This window comes from Macrotis lagotis, chromosome 2 (genome assembly GCF_037893015.1).
Source record: "Macrotis lagotis isolate mMagLag1 chromosome 2, bilby.v1.9.chrom.fasta, whole genome shotgun sequence".
NCBI lineage: Eukaryota > Metazoa > Chordata > Mammalia > Peramelemorphia > Peramelidae > Macrotis > Macrotis lagotis.
The window spans coordinates 244,453,990-244,476,976 of NC_133659.1; the positions used below are offsets into that span (position 1 = coordinate 244,453,990).

The 22,987-nt window shown below is 34.8% G+C and overlaps 1 protein-coding gene across 1 annotated transcript in view; it reads right to left on the minus strand.

Moving 5' to 3' along the window:
• The window catches only part of CFAP52 (cilia and flagella associated protein 52), a 73,151-nt gene that overhangs the window by 45,287 nt on the left and 4,877 nt on the right, over positions 1 to 22,987 (minus strand). The window contains exons 4-6 of the mRNA XM_074225605.1: positions 9,296 to 9,424; positions 7,048 to 7,147; positions 3,192 to 3,308 (exon numbers count right to left, since the gene is read on the minus strand). Of these exons, the coding sequence (XP_074081706.1) occupies positions 3,192 to 3,308; positions 7,048 to 7,147; positions 9,296 to 9,424 (346 nt within the window). The remainder of the gene's footprint in view (positions 1 to 3,191; positions 3,309 to 7,047; positions 7,148 to 9,295; positions 9,425 to 22,987) is intronic.

A 22,987-nucleotide genomic window follows, 5' to 3' on the forward strand; every position in this document is an offset into this window, starting at 1 on the left:
TGTGATGGAGAATGCCATATGTATTCTGAGAAAGAATTGTGGAGTTTGAACACAGACTAAGGACTATTACCTTTAATTAATTAATTAATTAGTTTGTTTGTTTGTTTATTTATTTATTTGAGGGTTTTTTTTAGGGTTTTTTTGCAAGGCAATGGGGTTAAGTGACTTGCCCAAGGCCACACAGCTAGGTAATTATTAAGTGCCTGAGGCCAGATTTGAACTCAGGTACTCCTGACTCTAGGGCTGGTGCTCTATCCACTGTGCCACCTAGCTGCCCTATTACCTTTAATTTAAAAAAAGTTGTCTTATTATGTAATTCTTCTATATCTCATACTATAAGTTTCTTTCTTAAGGATATGATTTCTTTCTCATCACATTCAACTTCGATCAATGCATACTATGGGAATGATGTAAAGATTAGCAAACTGTCTTCTGTGGGGGGTGGGGGGAGGGAAGCAAGATTGGGGAAAAATTGTAAAACTCAAAATACATAAAACCTTTCTAAAATTAAAAAAAGAAGACAGTTTGCTCAAATCACTTGAATTTTATGATTTTTCTATTAGTCCTCCAAATAATGAAGATAGCTTCATTTTGTACATTATAATCAACAAAAGTCTCCATGTTAATTATATTTGAATATATTGTGGTGATTCTGTTGTCTTAAGTCCGTAAAATTGCATACTATTGCCCTTTTCAGTACTTGGGGAGGAGGGAGAAAAAGAGGGAAGGAATCTTTCTCCTAAATGGAAATGCAGTGGGTCAAGACAAGAGGTAAAATATCCTCTGTAGACACATCTCTCTTGCTAAGCTTTAATACTTCAAAGTTCTGTAACTCCATTGTTTTAAGTACTCTCTCAACCAAAGCAAATCAGAGATTATTATGACTAGAAATTCATAATCATAATCCTACAGCCAATTTGTTAATAACTCTCCAAACTTTGATGTTTGTCCTTCCTCCTCCAACAAGAGGAATCATTGGCACCATATTTAATATCTCTCTACTTTGGCAAAGCCTACCAGAGTTTGTGCTATATTGTCATCTACAAAAACTATGAATTATCTCCATGTCATGATGAGCCATCAAAGCCAGACATCAATGAAGATCTTCTAGCTTAAGTAATATTAAACTGTGACTAAAAAATGAGAGTAGTAAAAGCTCAAAAAAGACATGTTATCAAAGTGTTTTCATTGCCATAACTTCTAGAAGTCACACAAGATGAAAGATGAAAATTTTGCTATTTTGTGTGTCTGAAGAAATAGTGTTTAGTTCATAGCTTACTACATACAAGACCTTGTTTTCCCCTCAGTGTCCTTTTATAACTTTTATAACTTCACCTGATGCCAAAATCAAAAAAAGTCTGCCAGTGAGACATGATCAAAAACTGTACTCTCTGTAGGACAACTAGGATTCCATAGCAACCAGGATGTGACATGAAGATAGTCGATGTGACCACATAGCCAAATTCCTCAGAACTTTTTTCTGGGACTGCCAGTAAAGGCATTTTCAAATGTCTCTGGTTGAATCTTGGTTTCCTAACAAATGAATAACATAAGCCATCAAGGACAAAACTTAATAAAATGTGTATTTTCCAGGAAAAGTCAACTTTTACAAATGAACTTAAAAGATTAGAAGGTTGGAACTAAATGACCTTTCAGAGCCTTCCCAGAATTAATATTATGATCTCTTACTTATGTCCTCATCAGGGACAGCAAATCTGTTAGGAAGAGCTTTTTGTACTCATTAACCATGTTATCTCTCTTCCCACTGACTTCTCAACTTCTTGTAATCTGACTTCCAATTTTATTACTTTGGAACTCCTCAGATGATCTCTCCTTTGCTAAAGTCCAATATTCTTTTCTCCAACTTCATTAAAAAAATTCTCTTCAATATTTGACACTGCAGGATGTTGAACACCTCTCCCTCAATACTTTTGTCTCATTAGGTTTTCATAATTCCTATCTTCCCTGGTTTGCCTCCTGTCTGGCTGATCCTTTTGAGTCTCCTCTACTGGAAATCCATCCATGTCCTTCTCCTTTGTGTTAGTGTACCTCAGTTTTCTATCCTGGAAACTTTGAGATTATCTCCAATTTATACTTGTTTGTACATAGTACAAAGTACTTAGTTTGTACTTTCCCAAAAGAATGTGATATCCTTAAAGGTAAGGACATTTAGCACTATCAAGGACATAGTAAACTCTTAATAAATGCTTAATTGTCTACTTGACTGCTTCTCCTTTCTCTTGGTGATCTTATCAACTTTCCAGGGTTCCACTATCATCTCTAATAGCCTCCCAAATCTACTTATCCAGCCTTATTTCTCTCCAGAGTAAGAGGACCACACCTCTCTATGCTAGATAGTCCATCTAGATGTCCCAGAAATATCTCAAACACTGTTTCTGAAACAACACAAATTATTTTTCTCTCTAAATCCACCCCTCTTCCTAACTTCCTTTTTCTGCTGAGGGGTTTATCTTTTTTCTAGTTATCTAAATTTATAACATAGAAATCTATCCTTGATTTTCTTTTTCACTCACTCCTATCTTCATAATCTATCAATTGTCAAGTCTTCTCTATTTTACTTCCACACCTCTCTACTTGCTTGGCCACAACCTTAGTTCAGGTCCTCATCACTTCTATACACATAGTTTCCTAAATGATCTCCCTAACTCTGGGTACTTCCCCCTCTAACTCATTCTCATCCCAGCTGTCAAAATGATTTTTCTAAAGCACTGGTCTGACTGCACTATCACTTCACTGCAGAATTCCAATAGTGCCCTACTGACTTTAGGCTAAAACTACAGTCTGACATTTTAAAGTCCAATCTTGCTCTAGCCTACCTTCCCAGGCTGATTACACCTTACACCTGTTCTCTAAGTTACAGTGACAAAAACTGGCTTACTCCCAAACTCCCACATCTTTTTTTCTCAAGTGCCCCAATGATCATAGTTTATTATCAACTCAAGTCCTAATCTTATATCTGACCTCACTCACTTGTTCTTCCCCACCCAATTCCCCCAATAATGATAGTCTATATTAGTTTTGTATTTACTATGCCTTTTCTAATTCCCTCCAGTAGAATATAAGCTCCTTGAAAGGACTGTTTTGTTCTTGTCACTGCAACCTAAGAAATTAGCATAGTGCTGCATTGTTGAAATGATCAATGAGTTGAGTTGAGGACAGCTTCTACTCACCAGACTGAACTTTTCTTTGGTAGGACCCATGTCAGCTAATAGTTTTGTTCTGGGGTTCAATTTAAGGATGTCACCAGTTGTTGTGCCAATATAGAAAAAACTATCATCATCTGCCATCTGAGGAAAATAGAATAGACAATGATAAAATCCAGTTATTCTAACTTTGAGTATGTCCTTAATGATAGCTAAACTTTCTGAAAAATCAGCAGTGACACACAGAAGCTCAACATTATTACAAATGTCTTTCTAGACTCAAAAGAGAAATAAAAAGTAGTGAAGAACAGGGTAGTGTATAGATTGCCATGACTGGGGGAAAATAGGTAGCATAGTAGATAAGAGTGCAGAACCTAAAAGCCAGAAAGATTTGAGTTCAAATATATCTTTAGACACTAGCTATATGATTCTGATCAAGTCATTTAGTCTCTGTTCGGTTTTTTCAACTGTAAAATGGAGATTATAATAATATTGACCTCCTAGGATTGTTATGAGAGTCAAATAAGATAACTTGTAAATTGCTCAACACAGTGCCTAGCATATTATACATTTCTATAGTGCTTGGCACTATATAAATATTAGCTATGATGATAATAGTGATTCCACAAGGAAATACTTTTATTTCAAATAGAATTCACATTTTCTTTCAATTTCTTAATTATTCTGAGAAAGTATCTCTAACAAGAAAATAGCATGGAACACAGTAAAGTAATGCAGATTCACATTTAATGCAATAGGTATGAAATCTCAATGATACAACTATTCCTTCCCTTAATGAACGTCATGATCTATCATCCTGTGTCATGTTTGTCAATCACTTCCCATTAGGTTACCTAAAGAAACTGTTTTACTTTTTCTTGACATTGGCAAGTATACCAGTAGAAGATAAGGGTTTGTTCATGACTTTGCTTAGCAGAAAACCATTCTGGGAAAGATGAGTATTCACAGTCATTCTAGACATTACACTACAACTATGGACATATTAATTCACTGCTTTATATCTCCAAGTTTCAGCTCCATCATCCCTAAGTGGATGTTCAGTTTTTTCTGTGAAAATTTAATAACTATATTCATTTTTTATAGGTGGCAATGACTGTAATCAGAGGAGAAAAAAAATAGTGAGGTTGAGAAATAGAAGAGGAAAGGAAACAAGCCCTTAGTCCGAGAGATGCTTTTTGATTGTTGGTATTCTCTAAGAGGTAAATATATTTATATATAAAATAAGTATAAAATATGAAGGGAAAGTTTTAAGAGGTGGGTTTGCTGACCGGATGTTACAAATATAGCATATCTGGAAGGAATAATCATTCATAAATATGTACATCCATCCATCCATGTAACTACTAAATACAAACATGAATTAAAAAACTCTGTCCTCCAAGAGCATGCATATGCATATGAAACATATGAGACATGCTACAAACATTTATTAAGCAGCTGCTTTATGCAAAGCACAAAACTGGGAATCATACAAAACCAAGCTAATAAAAAAGCCCTAGAGCTTAATGTTAAGGACCCCAAAAGTATCTAATTAAAAAGTCATAGAAGTTCAAAAAAGGGAAGATAATTGGACCTGAAGTCTCTCAGAGCAGATGGAATTTCAGCTGGACTTTAAAAAAATGGACAGAGTTTGATCAGGTCAAAGAGAGGGAGAAGGGCATTCCAAATGAGAAAATAACATGAACAGAGATGAGAAAGGAGTAACTTGGAGTGTTCTGAGAACAGAAAGGAGACAAGGTTTCCTGGAACAATCATTTCATGAAGAGGGAAGAAAAAAAGAGAATAGAAATTTGCATTAGGGGCGGCTAGGTGGCACCACAGACAGAACACTAGCCCTGGAGTCAGGAGTACCTGAGTTCAAATCTGGCCTCAGACACTTAATAATTACCTAGCTGTGTGGCCTTGGGCAAGCCACTTAACCCCATTGCCTTGCAAAAAAAGAAATTTGCATTAGTCAGTGGGGACAGATTCAGCATGGAGAGGAGAAAGAAAAAAAGGTTCCTAAATTTAAATCATGCTAAAGTCAAGGATATAGACTGCAAGAGCCAGGCTGACATGGTATAGGTAATATTTGCTCAATCCTGCATAAGATATTGAGAGGAAAATGATGAAATTGAGACTGCTTGTGGGTCATGACCCTTTAATATTCTGCCATGAACTTAACTGTGTCCCCCCCCCCCCATGTTGAGGATACAGGGAAATTGAATGGAGATTTAATGCAGTGTCCCTTGGAGCATCAAGTGGCAGCAGCAACTAATTAAAGGCATCAAGAATTCTTGCTGCCTCATTCATTTTATTGTTAATTTCTACTTCTATTTCAATAAATGTCTTTGGATTTAATTTCATGTCTCTTCTGTTTGTATGTTGATGCAGTCACTATTTCTTCTCTTTCTCCACATACTCTGGGCTGAGCCCATACCAGTTATTATGAATTCTGTACACCCACCCTCAATCCTTTATTTAAAATTTCTTATCCACTTTTTAGATTGGTCATGAGAGAAGAATGTTAAATTATATGTCAGTTGGCATTGTCATACTATGGGCTCACATCCAGCCTTCTAGAGATGTAGTCTGCAAAGACTTTCATCAATTAAGCAAGGATTCCCAATCCAAAATACTTTCAAATGTAGTCTGTAGTGTTTCCCTTGAAAAACTATTATTATGTCATATCCTCATAAAAATATATGAGAGGCAAGGAATTTTGTCTTATTTATTCTTTGTATCTTTTCTGTATTAAGTAGAGTGGGTACTTAACAAATATTTAATTGAATTTAATTAATGAGAGTGTGGAACAGAACATTTTGAAAGCTGCACTATGGATTATGTATAATAGCAATATTCTTCCATGAGTCACATGACAAAAAATGCAAGTAGCTGATAGCCACCTTCCCTGATAAACCACTTGGCTAGACTCAAATAATAGATAAGCATTCCAGGGTTCTGTTGGCACTTGTGCTTTGCTGGCAGAAACTTCAAGGATTTTCATTTCAAGAAAAGTTATCAAGGTAGAATTTTACTTAGGAAGAAAAACACATTGAGGGTAATAGGCTAAAAATTGCTAGGGAGAACAAATTCAGTCAGATCCTTTCACCATGCAATTTTTTTTTCTTTCTTTTAGATTGGTATTTTATTTTTCCAGTTACATGTTATGAAAATTTTTCAACATTCAACATTTTTTCCTTTATAAAACAAAAATACTGAAACCCAATTGCTCTAATCATGTAAAAATCAAGTCTGAAGGCAGTCAATCTTAGTGACCAGTCTTTGCCAACAAGTATTTGAATGGGATAGTAATGAAATTTCTGAAGATTAAGCTCATGTATGTTTGATATTAAAGGTAGGGACATTAATGAGGGAAGCTACTACAGTATTACAGGCATGAGTTGATGAGCAGTGGGGATGGCAAGAAAGGGACAAAAGTGACCGAGATTTCAAAGGAAGATGAACTACTTGAATGATTGATTATATAAGACAGCCCAGGAATTTGCTTTTAGATTTGGATACCTTTCTTGATGATATACCTCATTCTCTCTCAGACAGATGAACCTGGGCAGGATGTTTTCCAGACAAATGTCAATCACATGCATAGGTAAGATCTGAGTTATATGTTATAGCTTGCACCCAGGAAATAAAGTGCCAGAAATATATCCCAGTATATCCGGAAGTATTACTTGGTTGGGCAAGAAATCACTTTCAAGAATCTTGAATTTAAGACCATGCCATAGCTTCCACCTAGACTCTTGCTGCAAAAGACTCAATGCAGAGGAATCCATCACTTCCTTTCATCCCTCTGCTTTCAGACTAACTTTATTAAGAATTTTTTTCCAACTGGAATTAACAACTGAAATATCATTATACTTACTGCAATACTTAGAACTTTTCTTTTCATCTGCCTTGTTTGACATTCAGTTGGCCAGATTTTCCTGTTTGGGAAATCTAGTTCCCATACCCGGATTGTTCCACTGAAGCCAAAAACAAGAAATTCGTAATCAAACTCAGAGCTGTTGGGACTTAAACACAGTCCATTAGTGACAAATATAAAAAACATGTCCCAAAAGATGAGCCAGATAAGATGGATAGGGGCTAGGTGGAGAGTGGGAAAGTTAAAGCAGGGTCTATCATGTGCTTTTCTAATTCTCGTTCAATCAACAACCCTACTAGAGAATTCAATGTACCTATACTAAGGCATTTATGAATGCCCCTTTCAAATTAATTTAAATGAAATTATTTTTAGTCAAATGTAATTAGGAAAGGTAAGTTTCTTCCTCATATTGTTATATTAGGCCCCAAGAATGCATACATATTCTTAATAGTTTCATGGATTCAGGATCTCATTAATCTCATTAATCTAATCTCTCCAAGGATACAAATCATGATCCAGTTGTCCTCTGGCTTATGTCTTCACATAAATCCTAGTCCACTTAATGTGCTAGAAGGTCTTCCTCTGGATATCTTGATATTGTGTGAATAAAATGGAGTATGAGATCTGCCTACCCCACACTCTTGCTATTAAGAGGTACATTTCTTTTCTCAGTCACGTGTATCTTCATTGAGATCATTTAATGTCGTTTCTGCTATACAATTCTTCATTGGTGATGTGTTGCAATATGTTCATGTCTATGAGACATCTATACTGTACTTTGTGTGACCTGAATTTTTCAGCTGTGGTATTCCATGACTTATAGCCATACAGACTTGCCAGGTAAAGAAGTGACTTTAAAAAAGGTAGGGTTTTGTTCTAGGAAAAAATTTGGGACCATTAAGAACCCTATACAATTTCTCAAATGGAATTCAACCCACTCTTATTCTCTTATTTCATTATCTATTTGAAAGGTCTGTCCAAGATATAGATATAAACATACATACACAAATACATACATGTAAAGTACATACACCTATATACACATATGTGTATATGCACACACACACATGGAAGTACTCATTCTATGAGGTTGCTTATGTGTTGACTATTAAAAAAATAGTCATATGGCATGGCTTTTGGGGAGAGGGTAAGGGATATATGGGATACCATGGTGATATATGCAACAGAAAACATCAACTTTTTTTTAAAACAGTGTGAATGGGGAAGCTAGGTAACACAGCGAATAGAGCACCAGCCATGGAGTCAGGAAGACCTGAGTTCAAATCCAGTCTCAGACACTTAATACTTACTTGGCTGTGAGAACTTCACTTAACCCCATTGCCTTGCAAGAAACAAAAAACAAAAAAGCAGTATGTACAATAAACCAAAATACTATCTTAAAAGTTCTCCCAAAAGGTAACTCCTATGAATATTTTAAAATCATAAAAGATACCCCTAAAAGATGTACAACAGATATAAATTTTTTTGATAATCCTCTGATTGCTCATACCAAATAAGGTGCAAAAGGGTGAAAATTATGTTCTTCCAACATGTTTGATACCATCATGGAAGATTTCTTGCAAACATTCAAAAGATTCTGAATTGAAGGATTATATATAGACGGTAAGGTTTCCAATATGCTCCTGTTTGCACATGGCATTGTTCTGACTGTGTCAAATCATGGAATACTGCAGAGACTTCCAAATGAAATCTAAGAAGAGTAACTGAATCATTGAAAAGAGTTTGGTCTATCCACAAGGAAAAAAATGAACTGAATGAAGAATGGTAATACGAGTATTCTTTTGGAGATGCAATATGACTATAAATTATGTAATTTTGCAATTGAGGAAGAATCAGAATTGTAGGTGATACAAAGAGTAATGAAGGAACACAAGGTAGACATAAGTGGAGAACTATATATCACCAGTGATGAATTGTATACAACAAATGGCAGTTATCTCTCTCAAAAGAGATTTTAAAATAGTAATACACTCCATTAAAAATATAATGGACTTTTTAATGCTTTCTTTCCAGAAAAAAAATGATCTTGCACTAGGAAAATGTATATTCATTCACAGAGATACAAACCAATGCTTTTAGCTGAAAGCACTTTGAAATTATATAATTTTTTAAAATTATCTTGTCAAATGTATCTGATTGAAGAACTGCCCTTTTTTGGATGCTAACTTCCTATCTGCATGAGAAAACAAAAATTATTTTCAATTCAGAAAATACTGACAAAACTTACTTTCCAGCAGTAACAAACATCTCATCTCGGCAGTTTGAATAAATAATAGTTGTGGCATTCCCAACATTAAGGCCTGCTGCAGGACTGCCACAGATTGCATCTTGTTTGCTGACACTCCACACCACCACACTGCCAAAACAGAAACAATATTTAACCTAACAACAGAGCATCTGAGTGGAAATAGCTTAAGAAAAATGAAAAGTCAGATTATTTTTAATCATTCTAGCATCATTCCTAGCTCTTTTCTAGCAGGAATTATCTAATTCACACTTTGTTTGTATCCTTAGTGTCTAGCATATTAACTGGCATATACCTAACATTTAATAAATATGTGTTGAGTGATCTTTTTGATGATTGAAAAGCCTGTTGGATAAAGATCTGGTCTCTAAACCAGGATGACCAGCCTCTAACATACATACATACATACATACATACATACACACACACACACACACACACACACTGACTGGAGGATCCTGGGGGAATGACTTATTAACCTGTCAGGCCTTTAGGTCATTCTCATAATGATGATGATGATGACGATGATGATGATGATGATGATGATGATGATGATGATGATGATGATGATGATGATGATGTTTGCCCTTTGTTCTCAAAGAAGATCATGACATCAGGGAGAAGACAAGCATGTGAACTGGATTTGAGTGATGAGGTGCTGTCCTAAGTCACTAGCCTCATTTTCTCCTCCAGAGTCACTGGGTCCAGTGACCAGATATGAATCAGGAAAACTGGAGATGTCTCTGGATTTGAGGCAGTCAGGGTTAAGTGACTTGCCCAAGGTCACACAGCTAGTAATTATTAAGTGTCTGAGGTCAAATTTGAACTCAGGTCCTCCTGACTCTAGGGCCGGTGCTCTATCCACTGCTCCATCTAGCTGCTCCAGACTTGCATTTGTAAAATCATCCTTACTTGGGTGTTCCCTATACCAAGAAAATCATAGGTCCAGAATAAGGACTTCTTATTCCTATCTACTTTTAGTTCAAATTGAGACATTTAAACCAAAACTTCTCAGAACAGAAAAAACATATTAAGAAGTGACTGAGTCCTTTGAAAATAAGGATTGCCTATATCTAAAAGCAGTTTATATTTTGCATAGAATTTTCAACATAATTATCCAACAAATAACTGCAATAACATTTATGAAGCACTTACTAAGTGCTTTTACTGAAGAATAAAAAGACAGAGTTGATCCAGGTTTAACTTTAAAGGAATTTATACATTTTTTTTTTTTGGTTTTTGCAAGGCAAATGGGGTGAAATGGCTTGCCCAAGGCCACACAGCTAGGTAATTATTAAGTGTCTGAGACCGGATTTGAACCCAGGTACTCCTGACTCCAGGGCCAGTGCTTTATCCACTGCACCACCTAGCCGCCCCTTTAAAGGAATTTAAACAAAACTCCAGCATCTCCAGGCTGTTTCTCTGTCAAAGTATTTTTATTATTTTTTTTTACAAAGTACTTTTAAAAAGATCAATGTTACTATTTTTGGTATAGGGAAAACTAGTCCACTATTTTGCTACAGGGGATCCTTTTTGCCTACAAGAATAAGTGCAAACTTCTATGTTTGGTATCTAAATGTCTTTAAAACTTGACTCTAGGGTGCCTTTCAAGGCTTATTATTCCATAAAAATGGACCTCCTATTACAGAGGATAATTGTTTTTTCCCATAAATGATATTACCTCATGTGTCTTTGCACAGCCAATATACCTGATAAGTGGTCATACTTGCTTGGAGAGAAAGGGAAAGGAACAATAAGCGTTTATAGAGTGCCTTCTATAAGTCTGGTGCCTTTTTGAAAAAAAACAAATCTTATCTCATTTGATCCTCATAACAACCCTGTGATATGGAAAAAAAATTATCTCCATTTTACAATTGAGGAAACTGAGGTAAATAAAGATTAATGACTTCCCCTGTCTCACACAGCGTTCTATTAACTGTCCTTTAAGAACTCCAATGAGGGGGAATCTACCATTTATCAAAGCAGCCCTTTGGAACAGTTTTAAATTTTTTCTTATATTAGTCTAAATTCACTTCTTTCCATTTTATTATAAGGATTCTTAGAACTCTGAGAAAGTTTAATTCCTTATTGAAGTGACAGTCCTATTATCAGTAAAGATACTGATTTTTTTAAAAAATAGCATCAGAATTATACACACAAATAAGTATTGTCCTTCAAAGCAGTAACTTTTAAATGTTATATGATATATACATATTCTAGCAGTGAATCCATTGTTCAGAATTTTTTTTCTGGTCTCTTTTTAACTTAAGAACCAATTTATAAGAAATAGAAAGAGGTAAAGGAGCCACGCCAGGGAACATGTTCCCACAAATGAGCCTAAAGCTAGATAGCAAAGGAGACTGGAAGTGCTATAAACCATTAGGAGATTTAGTTATCAGAGACCAGAAGCCAAATTCCAATCTGTCAGATCCTGGTCTAGCAGAACAGAAATAGAGACAGAACCCAATCTATTAGATTACTGCAAAGGGAGGCAGGGCGCCACTTATAGACTCCTTGGAGCACTGGGATTCATAGCAGGAAACAGGAACATCTCAACACCTAGGTAACAGACAGCAAAAGGAGGCTTGTAACTTTTGGTATGGACAATTTGATTTTCTTCTTCTTTTTAAAAATAACTTATTTTTGTATTTATATTAAAATTTACATTTTTGTGTGTGTTTTAAATTTATTTGTGTTTTATATGTGTGTTTAAATGGCTTCTAGTTTTATCAGGTCAATGTTTTTTGGTTTGTTTTCAATTTCATTAACCTTGATTTTCAGAATTTCTCTTTTTTGATGTTCTGGTGCATTTTTTAAAAAATTATTGGTTTTTTCCCGGTTATTTAGTTATATTTGGTTAAATGCTGAATTCATCAACCTGTTCTTTCCTTTTTGTTGATAAAAATGTTTCACTCAATTTTGCTCTGAGGAAATTTTATGACCAAATAAAAAAATGTGAATTCTATATTTCAAAAAACTATAAAAGAAGACTTCCCAGATTTTATACTGGGAGCAAAATGAAAACAGAAAGAATCTATCACTATCTGAAAGAAATCTGAAATGAAAGCCCTAGGAATAATGTAGACAAAATCTATGGTTTCAAAGTCAAGGAAATAGTGCAAGCAGCCAGATAGAGTAATGGTATAATGAATCACAGGATCCTTACAAAACTGCTCTAATTCTCTGAAGGAGAGGTAATTTTGAAAAGATCATACTGAACAATAACTTGCCCTGCAAAATTGATTATAATTCTGCAGGTAGAGAAGTGAATAATAGAATAGAGAACTTTCAAATACTCCTGGCAAAAAGACAAGACCAGAAAAGAAATTTTGAAATGCAAACACAGAAGTTAAAAGAAACCTAGAAAGATAAATATGATGAAGTAGAATTAGAGTCATGTCCCTTCTAAAAAAGTAGGATTAGAGCTATGTCTCTTTAGAATTCTAACATCTTCAAGGGGCACAGAGGAAATTAAATAAAATAAACAAAGGGCCAGGGTGTGATTTTGTTCTGTTCAGTGGTTTTAAGAGAGTAAAGAAAAGAGAGGGAGAAAAGGAAGAAATGAAGTAGAAGAGGAAAGAACTTGCTATTTCAAATAAGTGGAGTATATGGACAGTCAAGGAAGGGATACAAGCAAAGTAAATTTTGAGAATACTTTGATGGGGGCAGCTAGGTGGTTTAGTGGATAGAGAACTGGACCTGGAATAAGGAGGACCTGAGTTCAAATGTGACCTCAGACACTTAATAATTATCTAGCTGTGTTGACCATGGGCAAGTCATTTAATCCCATAGCCTTGCAAAAACCAAAAAAAGAAAAAAAAAAGAATTCTTTGATAGTAGAAATGACAGTTTGGCGAATGAGGATATGAAAAAAAGGAAAAAGTAATTATTAAAGATTCTCATGATTATAGACATAGAAATTTGGGAGATAATGCTGACAGAAGTTGAGGGAAAGAGAGGGTTGTTTTAGTTTCTAGTGAATTAATAGATTAATTTGGAGTTTTTTGGGGGGAGGAAGAATATGATTATATCAATATAGGGAACTCCTGATGAGGAAACTCCCTCTACTAATGTAGATCAGTAATTGTTCCACAAATTGGTCTAAGAGAGTTATTGAAGCAGAGAAGTCAGGTGACTTTCCCAAGATCACACTATCAATATGAGCCAGAGTTATAATTTGAACCCATATTTTCCTGATTCTAAGGGTAACTCTCTCTACTAAAAGTAGCAATCTACAAATTAGGATCCACAAGATGATCCACTAGCATGAAATAGATTCTATTTATTATTTATGTAAAAAGAACAAATTAAGCTATATTAATATTTTAAATATGGATTGATATTGACATGCCTACTTTGTCTTCTTTGTCAACAGGTTCTTTGTAATTCATGAAGGACCCTGAGGGAAACGTTGGAATTCTTATATATTAGAACATATTTTAGTTTTTTACTACAGGTTGAATGAATTTATGTATTTTTGTGAACTCTAACCTATGAGTATATTGTACCTTAGGACTTCAGATTTTAGCTAATGATAAAATGTCACCATTGTAATTAGCAAAATATTTAGAAACTAAGCATTTATTGTTGAAATATTATAATGTGTCATTCCTATGTACTTTAAAAACTTGAAAATTTTCTAACATTCTTAAAACTAAATGAAAAGCTTTCATAGGTTTTTAAAACATGACTAAATAAAAAATGCAGAACCCTTTGATTTGCAAAAAATAATAATTTCAAGGAATATGAAAATTTACTCAAATTTCAAGAAAAACACATTTACTTACTTGATGGATAGGCTTGAATAATGAAGATTATGAATACTAGTCAATATGTGAAGCTGAAAGGTCAGCATAAGCAGGAAAACATAGAGGTTTGTGAACACTGGAGATGGGGCTAACAAGAAGCTATATCATAGATAATATGCCATCACAGGACCTGGATACAGTTACACCAGAGTAAGAGAGAAAATCCCAGATAAAGAATACAGAGTAGCCCAGTTTTATTCAGGGAGAAGGATGTTATACTAATTGACGTCTCTGTAGAACAAATCCCAGAATGGAATCACAGACCAAGGGAACAGATAATAGGGGAAAGGGGCTGTGCATATGGGTAGTGATGTTGGGTAAGGAGTGGTCATGGGTCATAGGTGGGGTACTGGTACAATAAGCAAGAACCATAGTGATCAGCAGCTCTGTGTCTCTAAATCTAGATCAGAATAATGTCAAAACACAGGACAGATTTTTTTTTTCAGAGTTTAGACTATGACATGTCAAAGTCCGCTTCTCTCTCTCAAATCTAATATAAAAGATGTCAACTTCCTCCTTGGAAAACAAGAGGGTCGCCTGAATTATCTTTCTTTCTTTCTTTTAAATTATAAATTAATTTATTTATTTTTCTGCTACAAGTAGATAGTTTTCAACATTCATATTTTGGTAAGATTCTGAGTTTCACATTTTTCTCCTTTTCTCTTTCCCTCTCTCCTCCCTTTGACAATAATTATACATGTATAACTATGTTAAACATATTTTCATATTAGTCATATTATGAAAGAAGAATCAAAACAAAAGGAAAAACTATGAGAGAGAAAAATATAAAGCAAAAAACTAATTTTAAAAGTGGGAAAATAATATACTTTGGTCTGCACTCAGACTCCATAGTTCTTTTTCTGGATATGGATGGTATTTTCCATAATAAGTTCTTTAGAATTGTCTTTGGGGCAGCTAGGTGGTGCAGTGGATAGAGTGCCGGCCCTGGAGTCAGGAGTACCTGAGTTCAAATCCGGTCTCAGACACTTAATAATTACCTAGCTGTGTGACCTTGGGCAAGCCACAACCCCGTTTGCCTTGCAAAAACTAAAAAAAAAAAAAAATTGTCTTTGATCATTGTACTACAGAGGAGAACTAAATCTATCATAGTTGATCATCACACACTGTTGCTATTAATGAATACAGTGTTTTCTTGGTTTGGTTCATTTCACTCAGCATCAGTTCATCTAATCTTTTCAGACTTTTCTGAAGTCTGCCCATTGAATTATTTTTTTTAGGTTTTTTTGCAAGGGAAATGGGGTTAAGTGGCTTTCCCAAGGCCACACAGCTAGGTAATTATTAAGTGTCTGAGACCGGATTTGAACCCAGGTACTCCTGATTTTAGGGCTGGTGCTTTATCCACTACACCACCTAGCCACCCCTCCATTGAATTATTTTGATTAGCAACTATAAATCCCCTATTGTGACAGGATGGCACAGACATTCTGGAGAGGAGAATCATGTTTATTGGAAAAATCTGTGGCATCTAAGGAACAGACAATCCGAATTGAGATAGAAGTATTCTTGTCTCCCCGTGGGTGACTATGGGACATGAGACAGATACCCCGAAAATCAGGGAAGGGATTTATAACTGTGACTTCATTGGCTGCTGCTAATACCCTATGGTCCTTTGTCTCACTATAAAAATGTATCCTAAGACCTCATTTCTAGGGGCCCAGTTCCAAAAGCCAGACCCCTATGTATGTGCATTTTTCTAGCTTCAGAACTTATTAGAACTATTAAACATATTTGTTAATCAAATCTCTGTTGTTCTTCCTTAAGAGCTAACTCTGGAAACCAACACAAGTTGGCCTAATAGAGTTTGTTCCTTATTAGGGAAAACTCTGGAGGTTAACATGCAGTTTGATTCGTTATTATAGCCAAAGCTCATAATATATTTATCAAAGGGAAGCATTTAGAATTTTATCAAGATTAGATTGCTTTGAGAACACTGACACCTTGAAGTTGAGTTATTCCTGGGATCTTTGAATAATACAATACTCAATACCTGAGAAAACAGCAGGAGAAACCAAGAAAGTAGAAAATAGAACCAAGTATTTCTAGACATTTCTTCCAGAATTGAACATAACCTGACTCTAAGACAAAATCTGAAGTCAAGAAATGGGGCTTAAGAATGAACAAATTAAAAAATAATAATCCAGAGACTTCTAAGGTCTGTCCTCTGTCCCTGGAACAGGACTCTGGGGATCTGACCAAATTCAGATCCTGATAGCAGTCTATCAGCTGGATCCCCCCCCCCCCCCCCCACACACACACACACACCTCAGCCCTGTGGCAGAGCAGTGCGCTCATGGTCATTTACAGACCAGAAGGGAAGACAGAACTTCACACACTGAGATCCTTTTGCGGGGGAGATGCCCCAATAATACTCAAAAGCTCAGGAAGTACCCCAAGACCAGGCACAGGCTGGAGAAATGAGTAAACAGAAAAAAAAGAGGAACACCATTGAGAAATACTTTGCCTATAATCCCAAGAAGGATCAAAATATTCAGTCTGAAGATGAGGAAGTACAAGCTCCTGCATCTAAAGACTCCAAGAAAAACAGAAATTGGGCTCAAGACTATGACAGAGCTCAAAAAAGATTTTGAAAATCAAGTGAGGGAGTTAGAAGAAAAATTGGGGAAAGAAATGAGAGAAATGCAGGAAAAATATGAAAAAGAAGTCAGCAGCTTAGTCAAAGAGATCCAAAAGAATGCTGAAGAAAATAACATGCTAAAAACCAGCAAAGGACAAATGGATAAAGCAGTTATAAAAGTTATTGAGGAAAAGAATGCTTTAAAAATCAGAACTGTCCAGCTGGAAAAAGAGATAAGCTCTCTGAGGAAAACAAATCCTTCAGGTGTAGAACGGAAGCTGCTGACTTTATGAGAGGTCAAGACACAATACTTCAAAACCAAAGGAATGAAAATTAGAAGAAAATGTGAAACATCTCATTGGAAAAACAACTGATCTGGAAAACAGATTCAGGAAAGATAATTTAAAAATTATTGGAATAGGGCGGCTAGGTGGCATAGTGGATAAAGCACCGGCCTTGGAGTCAGGAGTACCTGGATTCAAATCCGGTCTCAGACACTTAATAATTACCTAGCTGTGTGGCCTTGGGCAAGTCACTTAACCCCATTTGCCTTGCAAAAACCTAAAAAAAATTATTGGAATACCTGAAAGTCATGATCAGGAAAAGAGCCTTGACATCATTTTCAAAGAATTACTACAGGAAAATTGCCCAGATATCCTAGAAGCAGAGGGCAAAATGGAAATTGAGAGAATCCACCAATCTCCCCCACAAAGAGATCCAAAAAAACCAACCCCCAGGAATATTATAGCCAAGTTCCAGAACTCCCAAGTCAAAGAGAAAATATTACAAGCAGCCAGAAGGACACAATTCAAATATTGTGGAGCTGCAGTTAGGGATCACACAGGACTTAGCAGCAACTACATTAAAGACTCATAGGGCTTGGAATATAATATTCCAGAAGACAAACCAAGAATCAACTACCCAGCAAAACTGAATGTCCTCTTCCAGGGAAAAAGATGAACCAGGGGAATTTAAATGTTCCTGTTAAAATGGACAGAGACAAACAGGAAGTTTGATCTTCAAATACAGGACTCAGGAAAAGCATAGAGAGTGGAGGAGAAGGGTAAAATGTGAGGGACTTAATGATGATGAACTAAATGTATTCTGGCACAAAATAATGATACTGATAATACTCATAAGAAACTTCTCATTTATGGAGCGGCTAGGTGGCACAGTGGATAGAGCACTGGCCCTGGAGTCGGGAGTACCTGAGTTCAAATCTAGCCTCAGACACTTAATAATTACCTAGCTGTGTGGCCTTGTGCAAGCCACTTAACCCCATTTGCCTTGCAAAAACCTAAAAAAAATCAACCCCCCCCCAAAAAAAACCTTCTCATTTAATAGAGCAGGTAGAAGGAGCTTTTATAAATGAAGCACAGGAGAGAGCTGAATTTGAAGATATAATATATTGTAAAAATGGAGTCAATGGCTAAATGGGAAATGTTGTGGGAGTCAGTGAAAGGAGAGGTGGAATATGCTAAGATATTTCATATAATAAGATTTTTTTTATTACAATGAGCTATTGCAATGATACGGAAGGGGGCAATGCGAGGGGGAATGAGGGAACCTTTGCTCTCATCAGAGGTGGCTAGGAGAGGAAACAGCATATATAATGGGGTATAGATATCTAGAGTATGAAGGAGAGAAGGCAGACAGGGGGAAGGGGGGGGAATGCTAGTGATGGCAGAGAGGGTGGACCATGGGGGAGAGTGGTCAGATATAATACATTTTCTTTTTTACTTCTTGCAAGACAAAAATAAACAAGAGACTATTTTGTACCTTTTTTGTGTCCCCTGGGCTTAGCACATAGTAGATGTTTAATAAATACTAATTCATTAACTAACTGAAAAAACTCAAGTGAACCCCTATGAATCAGATGTAAAATCATCTCCTTGGCATCCAAAGGCAATCACAACTTGACCTCCCTTTCATTCTCTGATGCAGTGACATCAGCCTCCTTCATCTCATATATGACTCCAGAAATTTTTACAGGCTGCCCCCCTCCCCATCCCTGCAATGCTCTCCCACCTCTTTTCTGCCTCTTGGCTTCCCTGACTTTCTTCAAGTCCCAGATAAATCTCACTTGCTACATTGGGAAACTTTTCTCAATTTCTTTTAATTCTAGTGCTTTGCCTATTTGGTCATTTACAATGTATTCTGAATAAAACTTATTTTATATAGTTGTTGAGCTCTCTGAGGGCAGGAACTATCTTTTTCTTTGTATTGTACAATTTCTCTCTACAGAGTAACATGAGAGCAAAACTATAATAATGGGAATTGCCATATACCCTTTTAACCAAAAAGAAAACACTGAGAAATAGCAGATGAAAATTTTAAGAAAATTAATTATGATAGAAATCTGGAAATTATTGAATAGAAATGGAAAGGAGTATACATTTTAGCTGTATGTGGAACCTTTACGAAAACTGATGAAGTGTTAGTTCATATAAATCTCACAAATGCAGAAAATTAGAAATATTAAACATATCTTTGATTGACCATAATGCAATAAAATTATGTTTAAAGAAGAGCTACTGAAGAAATTATTTAAAATTAATTAAGAAACTAAATATGAATCTTAAAAAATGAATGTAGCAAAGGTCAAATCATAGAATCATAGATTATTTCATTAAAGATAATGACAAACTGAGACAACATGCTAACATAACATACAACCAAACCAGTCCTTGGGGGAAAATTTCTATTTTTAAACACTTTCATCAATAGAAGAAAGCATAGATTAATGAATTCAGCATACAACCAAAAAGAAGCTGAAAAGCAAATAATTAAAAAAACTCAAGTTAAACACCAAAATAGAAATCCAGAAAATCAAAAAAGGCATTAAGAAAATCGAAAACAAAAACAATAGCACAAAGGATCTTAGGATTTATCAAATATTGGGTTTCTGTTCTTGTTTGTACCTGGCAATACCTGATCTCAAGCTAGTCTACAAAGTTGTAATCATCAAAACAGTTTAGTGCTGGGGAAGAACTAGAGAAGTTAATCAGTGAAACAAATTAGGTACCCAAAATATGACAAAATGCAAAATGAAATGGATGAACATTTACAAAACTAAAATACCTAGATTTACTGAAGATGAAATAAAGAATTTAAATACCTCAATCTCAGCAAAAGAAATTGAATGGGTTTAAATGAAACCATAAAAAACCCAAATGAGATAGATTTATAAGTGAGTTCTATTAAATACTGAAAGAACAATTAATTCTGATGTTATATGAGCTTTTTAGAAAAATAGGAAAGGAAAAGGTTCTGTTAAATTCCTTCTATAATACTAAATATGATTTGATGGCTAGATAAAAAACAATCAACACAAAATAAGAAAATTACAGAAAAATACCCCTAATTATTCTTAAAGTCAAAATATCAAGAAAATATAGCAATATATATGACAAAGATTATACACTATAACCACTATAACTAGATTTGTGTCAGGAATGAAGGATTGGCTTAACAGTTGAAAAACTATAAGCAGGATTGATTATATTAAAGACAAAATCAACAATCATATAATAGATGCAGAAAAAGCTTTTGCCAAGATACAATACTCATTTCTGTTAAAAATGCTAGAGAGTAGGGAAATAAAAGGATCTTTCCTTAATAAGATTAGTAATATTTCTTCAAAATCAAGAACTAGCTTACTTATAAAAGAGATTAACTGGAGACCTTTTTAAAAAATCATGAATAAAGTGAGGATGTCAATTTGCAATACTAGTTGATATAGTACTAGAAATACTAGCTATAGTGACAAGGAAAGAAGAAGAAACTCAAAGAATCAGTATAGACAAAGAAGAAATAATTTTTAGAAAAAGAAAAACCTCATAAAGTCAACTAAAATTAATTTAAGCAGCTAATAACTCCAGGAAATACCTCCTTTCTCTTGGCCCTTACTTTTATTGGGCTTGATATCCAGTCAAAAGGGGCAAAGTAAAGCGTAATCTTATTGGTTGATAGACCTTGCTCATGACCCTCCAAGAGGACCAGAAATGCTGAATCAGCATGGGTGGTCATAGGACGGACAAGACAAGGGTCATCACCAGGGACTGGATGGTCATAAGATGCTCCCCTTCTCATGTTGGACAAGAGAGGGTGATCCAGAGGTACATAAATAAATTAGGTGACTTTCCATATCACATTAGGACATCCCCCCTACACTGGGTTGATCCTAAAGGTCAAAAAGGTGGAGGTCCTCTAGTTAGCATTCTTGTAGGAAATTCACAGGAAGTAATATATGCAGTTTTAATTATGTGCATGGATAATTAAAATATTTTTCTACCAAAAAACTAATTAAGCTAAACTTAAAAGAAAAGTAAGAAATTGGGGGGGGAAATTTTGCAGAAAGTTCCTCTAATAAAGGTTTTATTTCTAAGATGTGCAAGGAACTGATTCATTTATGCAAATAAGAGCCATTCATCAGTTGATTAATGGCTAAAGGATATCTCACATTCATCAGATTGGAAAAATTGACAAGCAAAAAGAATGGCAAATGCTGGAGAGGTGGAAGGAGAAAAGATACATTAATATACAATTGGTGAAGATATAAATTAGTTCATCCATTTTGGAAAACAAGTTGGAACTATACTCCAAAAATATACTTTCCAGATACACTACTAAATATATATTTCAAAGAAATCAGAGAAAAAGGAAAATGACCCATAGGTACAAAATATTTATAGCAGCTCTTTTTCTATGGCAAAAAACTGAAATCTAAAGGAGTTCCTATCAATTGAGGAATGATTGAAAAAATTAAAGTATTTGAATGTGTTGGAATACTAATATGAAAAGACTTTTATGAACTGATACAAACTGATTTGAGAAGAACCAAGAGAACAATTTATAGAACAACATTTTAAAGGCAAACAACTTTTAAAGACTTAAGAACCTGATCAACTGCTTTCTTATTCTCCAGTCTTCCTCATAATGCCTCACGCCTTTCTTACTCTAACATATTTTTCTGCCCCTGCTGCACCCCCTTCCTCACACCACTCTCAAAGATAAATTCCTCCCAGAACTTCCATTTTGAGGACAGATCATCTTTCATTATTCTCCCTTTGAATTTAACTTTGAAATTAATCACCATCTAGTTCTTTTCCCTTTCCTCCCCATCCTCTGCCTTGTTTTCTCTCCCACTTGAATGTAAATTCCTTGATGTCAAGGACTATCTTTTGGTTTACAATTGTATCCCTAGTCCTTAGCACATGTCTGAGATATGGTAAGTGCTTAAAAAATGTTTGTTGATTTATTGATCAATCAGAATTCCAGTGATACATGATATAACATGTCATCAGCTTCCTGATACAATGGTGATGGATTCAGAGTAGAGACTGAGATGTTAAAGGACCTGTCCAATGAAGGAATCTGAATTACTTGACTATGTATATTACTTACACAGCTTTTGTTTTTCTTTCTTTTTCAATTAAATGAGGAGGGAGGTTGGAATGGGAAGAAGAAAAGTGGATTTTTGTTAATTAAAATAATTTAAATTTTTGAAAATAAAAATATATATAATTTGGTAAGGACAGCTAATGTAGTTCTTCCATGTGGACCTATGTATCTTTGTGAGGTATCTTTTTTAAATGCTTGTGGTCATTAAAACCAAGCATTAAAATAAACTGAATTTAGAACAAGATCTTCAAATTCACTGTTTTCCAAACTACATTAAAAAAACAAGCAATGAAACATGTTCAGTGTCTTAGAGGCAACCAGCTGATATTAGAGTCAGAAAGACCTAAGTGCAAATTACGACTAGCATACTCATGATTCTAGGAAGTCACCTAACCTCTCTTACGTTTCAATTTCTCTATCTATAAAATGAATTGAACTTTATGACCTCTAAGCTCTTGAAGCTCTAAATCTATGATCTTATGACTTTACACTTATTGAAAATATTTTAATAATTAATATTTATAATATTTTAATTAGTGCAAAAAACTCTACTATGCCTTCTGAGCTGTTAGATTAAAAAATTAATTTTGTTTCATTTATGTTCACCTCATCCTTTTAAAGTTTAAATGTGGGTATATTTTATAATATACTTAAGTGATAATAGTAATAATGTAATTTTAAAAAATGTATTATATAATTTATATCAAATTGCTTGCCTTCTCAATGAGGGAAGAGAATTTGGAACTCAAAAATTTTAAAAAACAAATGTTAAAAATTATTTTTCCATATAATTGGAGAAAAAGGAAATATTAAATTATAACAATATATATCTTGGTAGAACTATATTACATAAAAACTGCCTCTCTT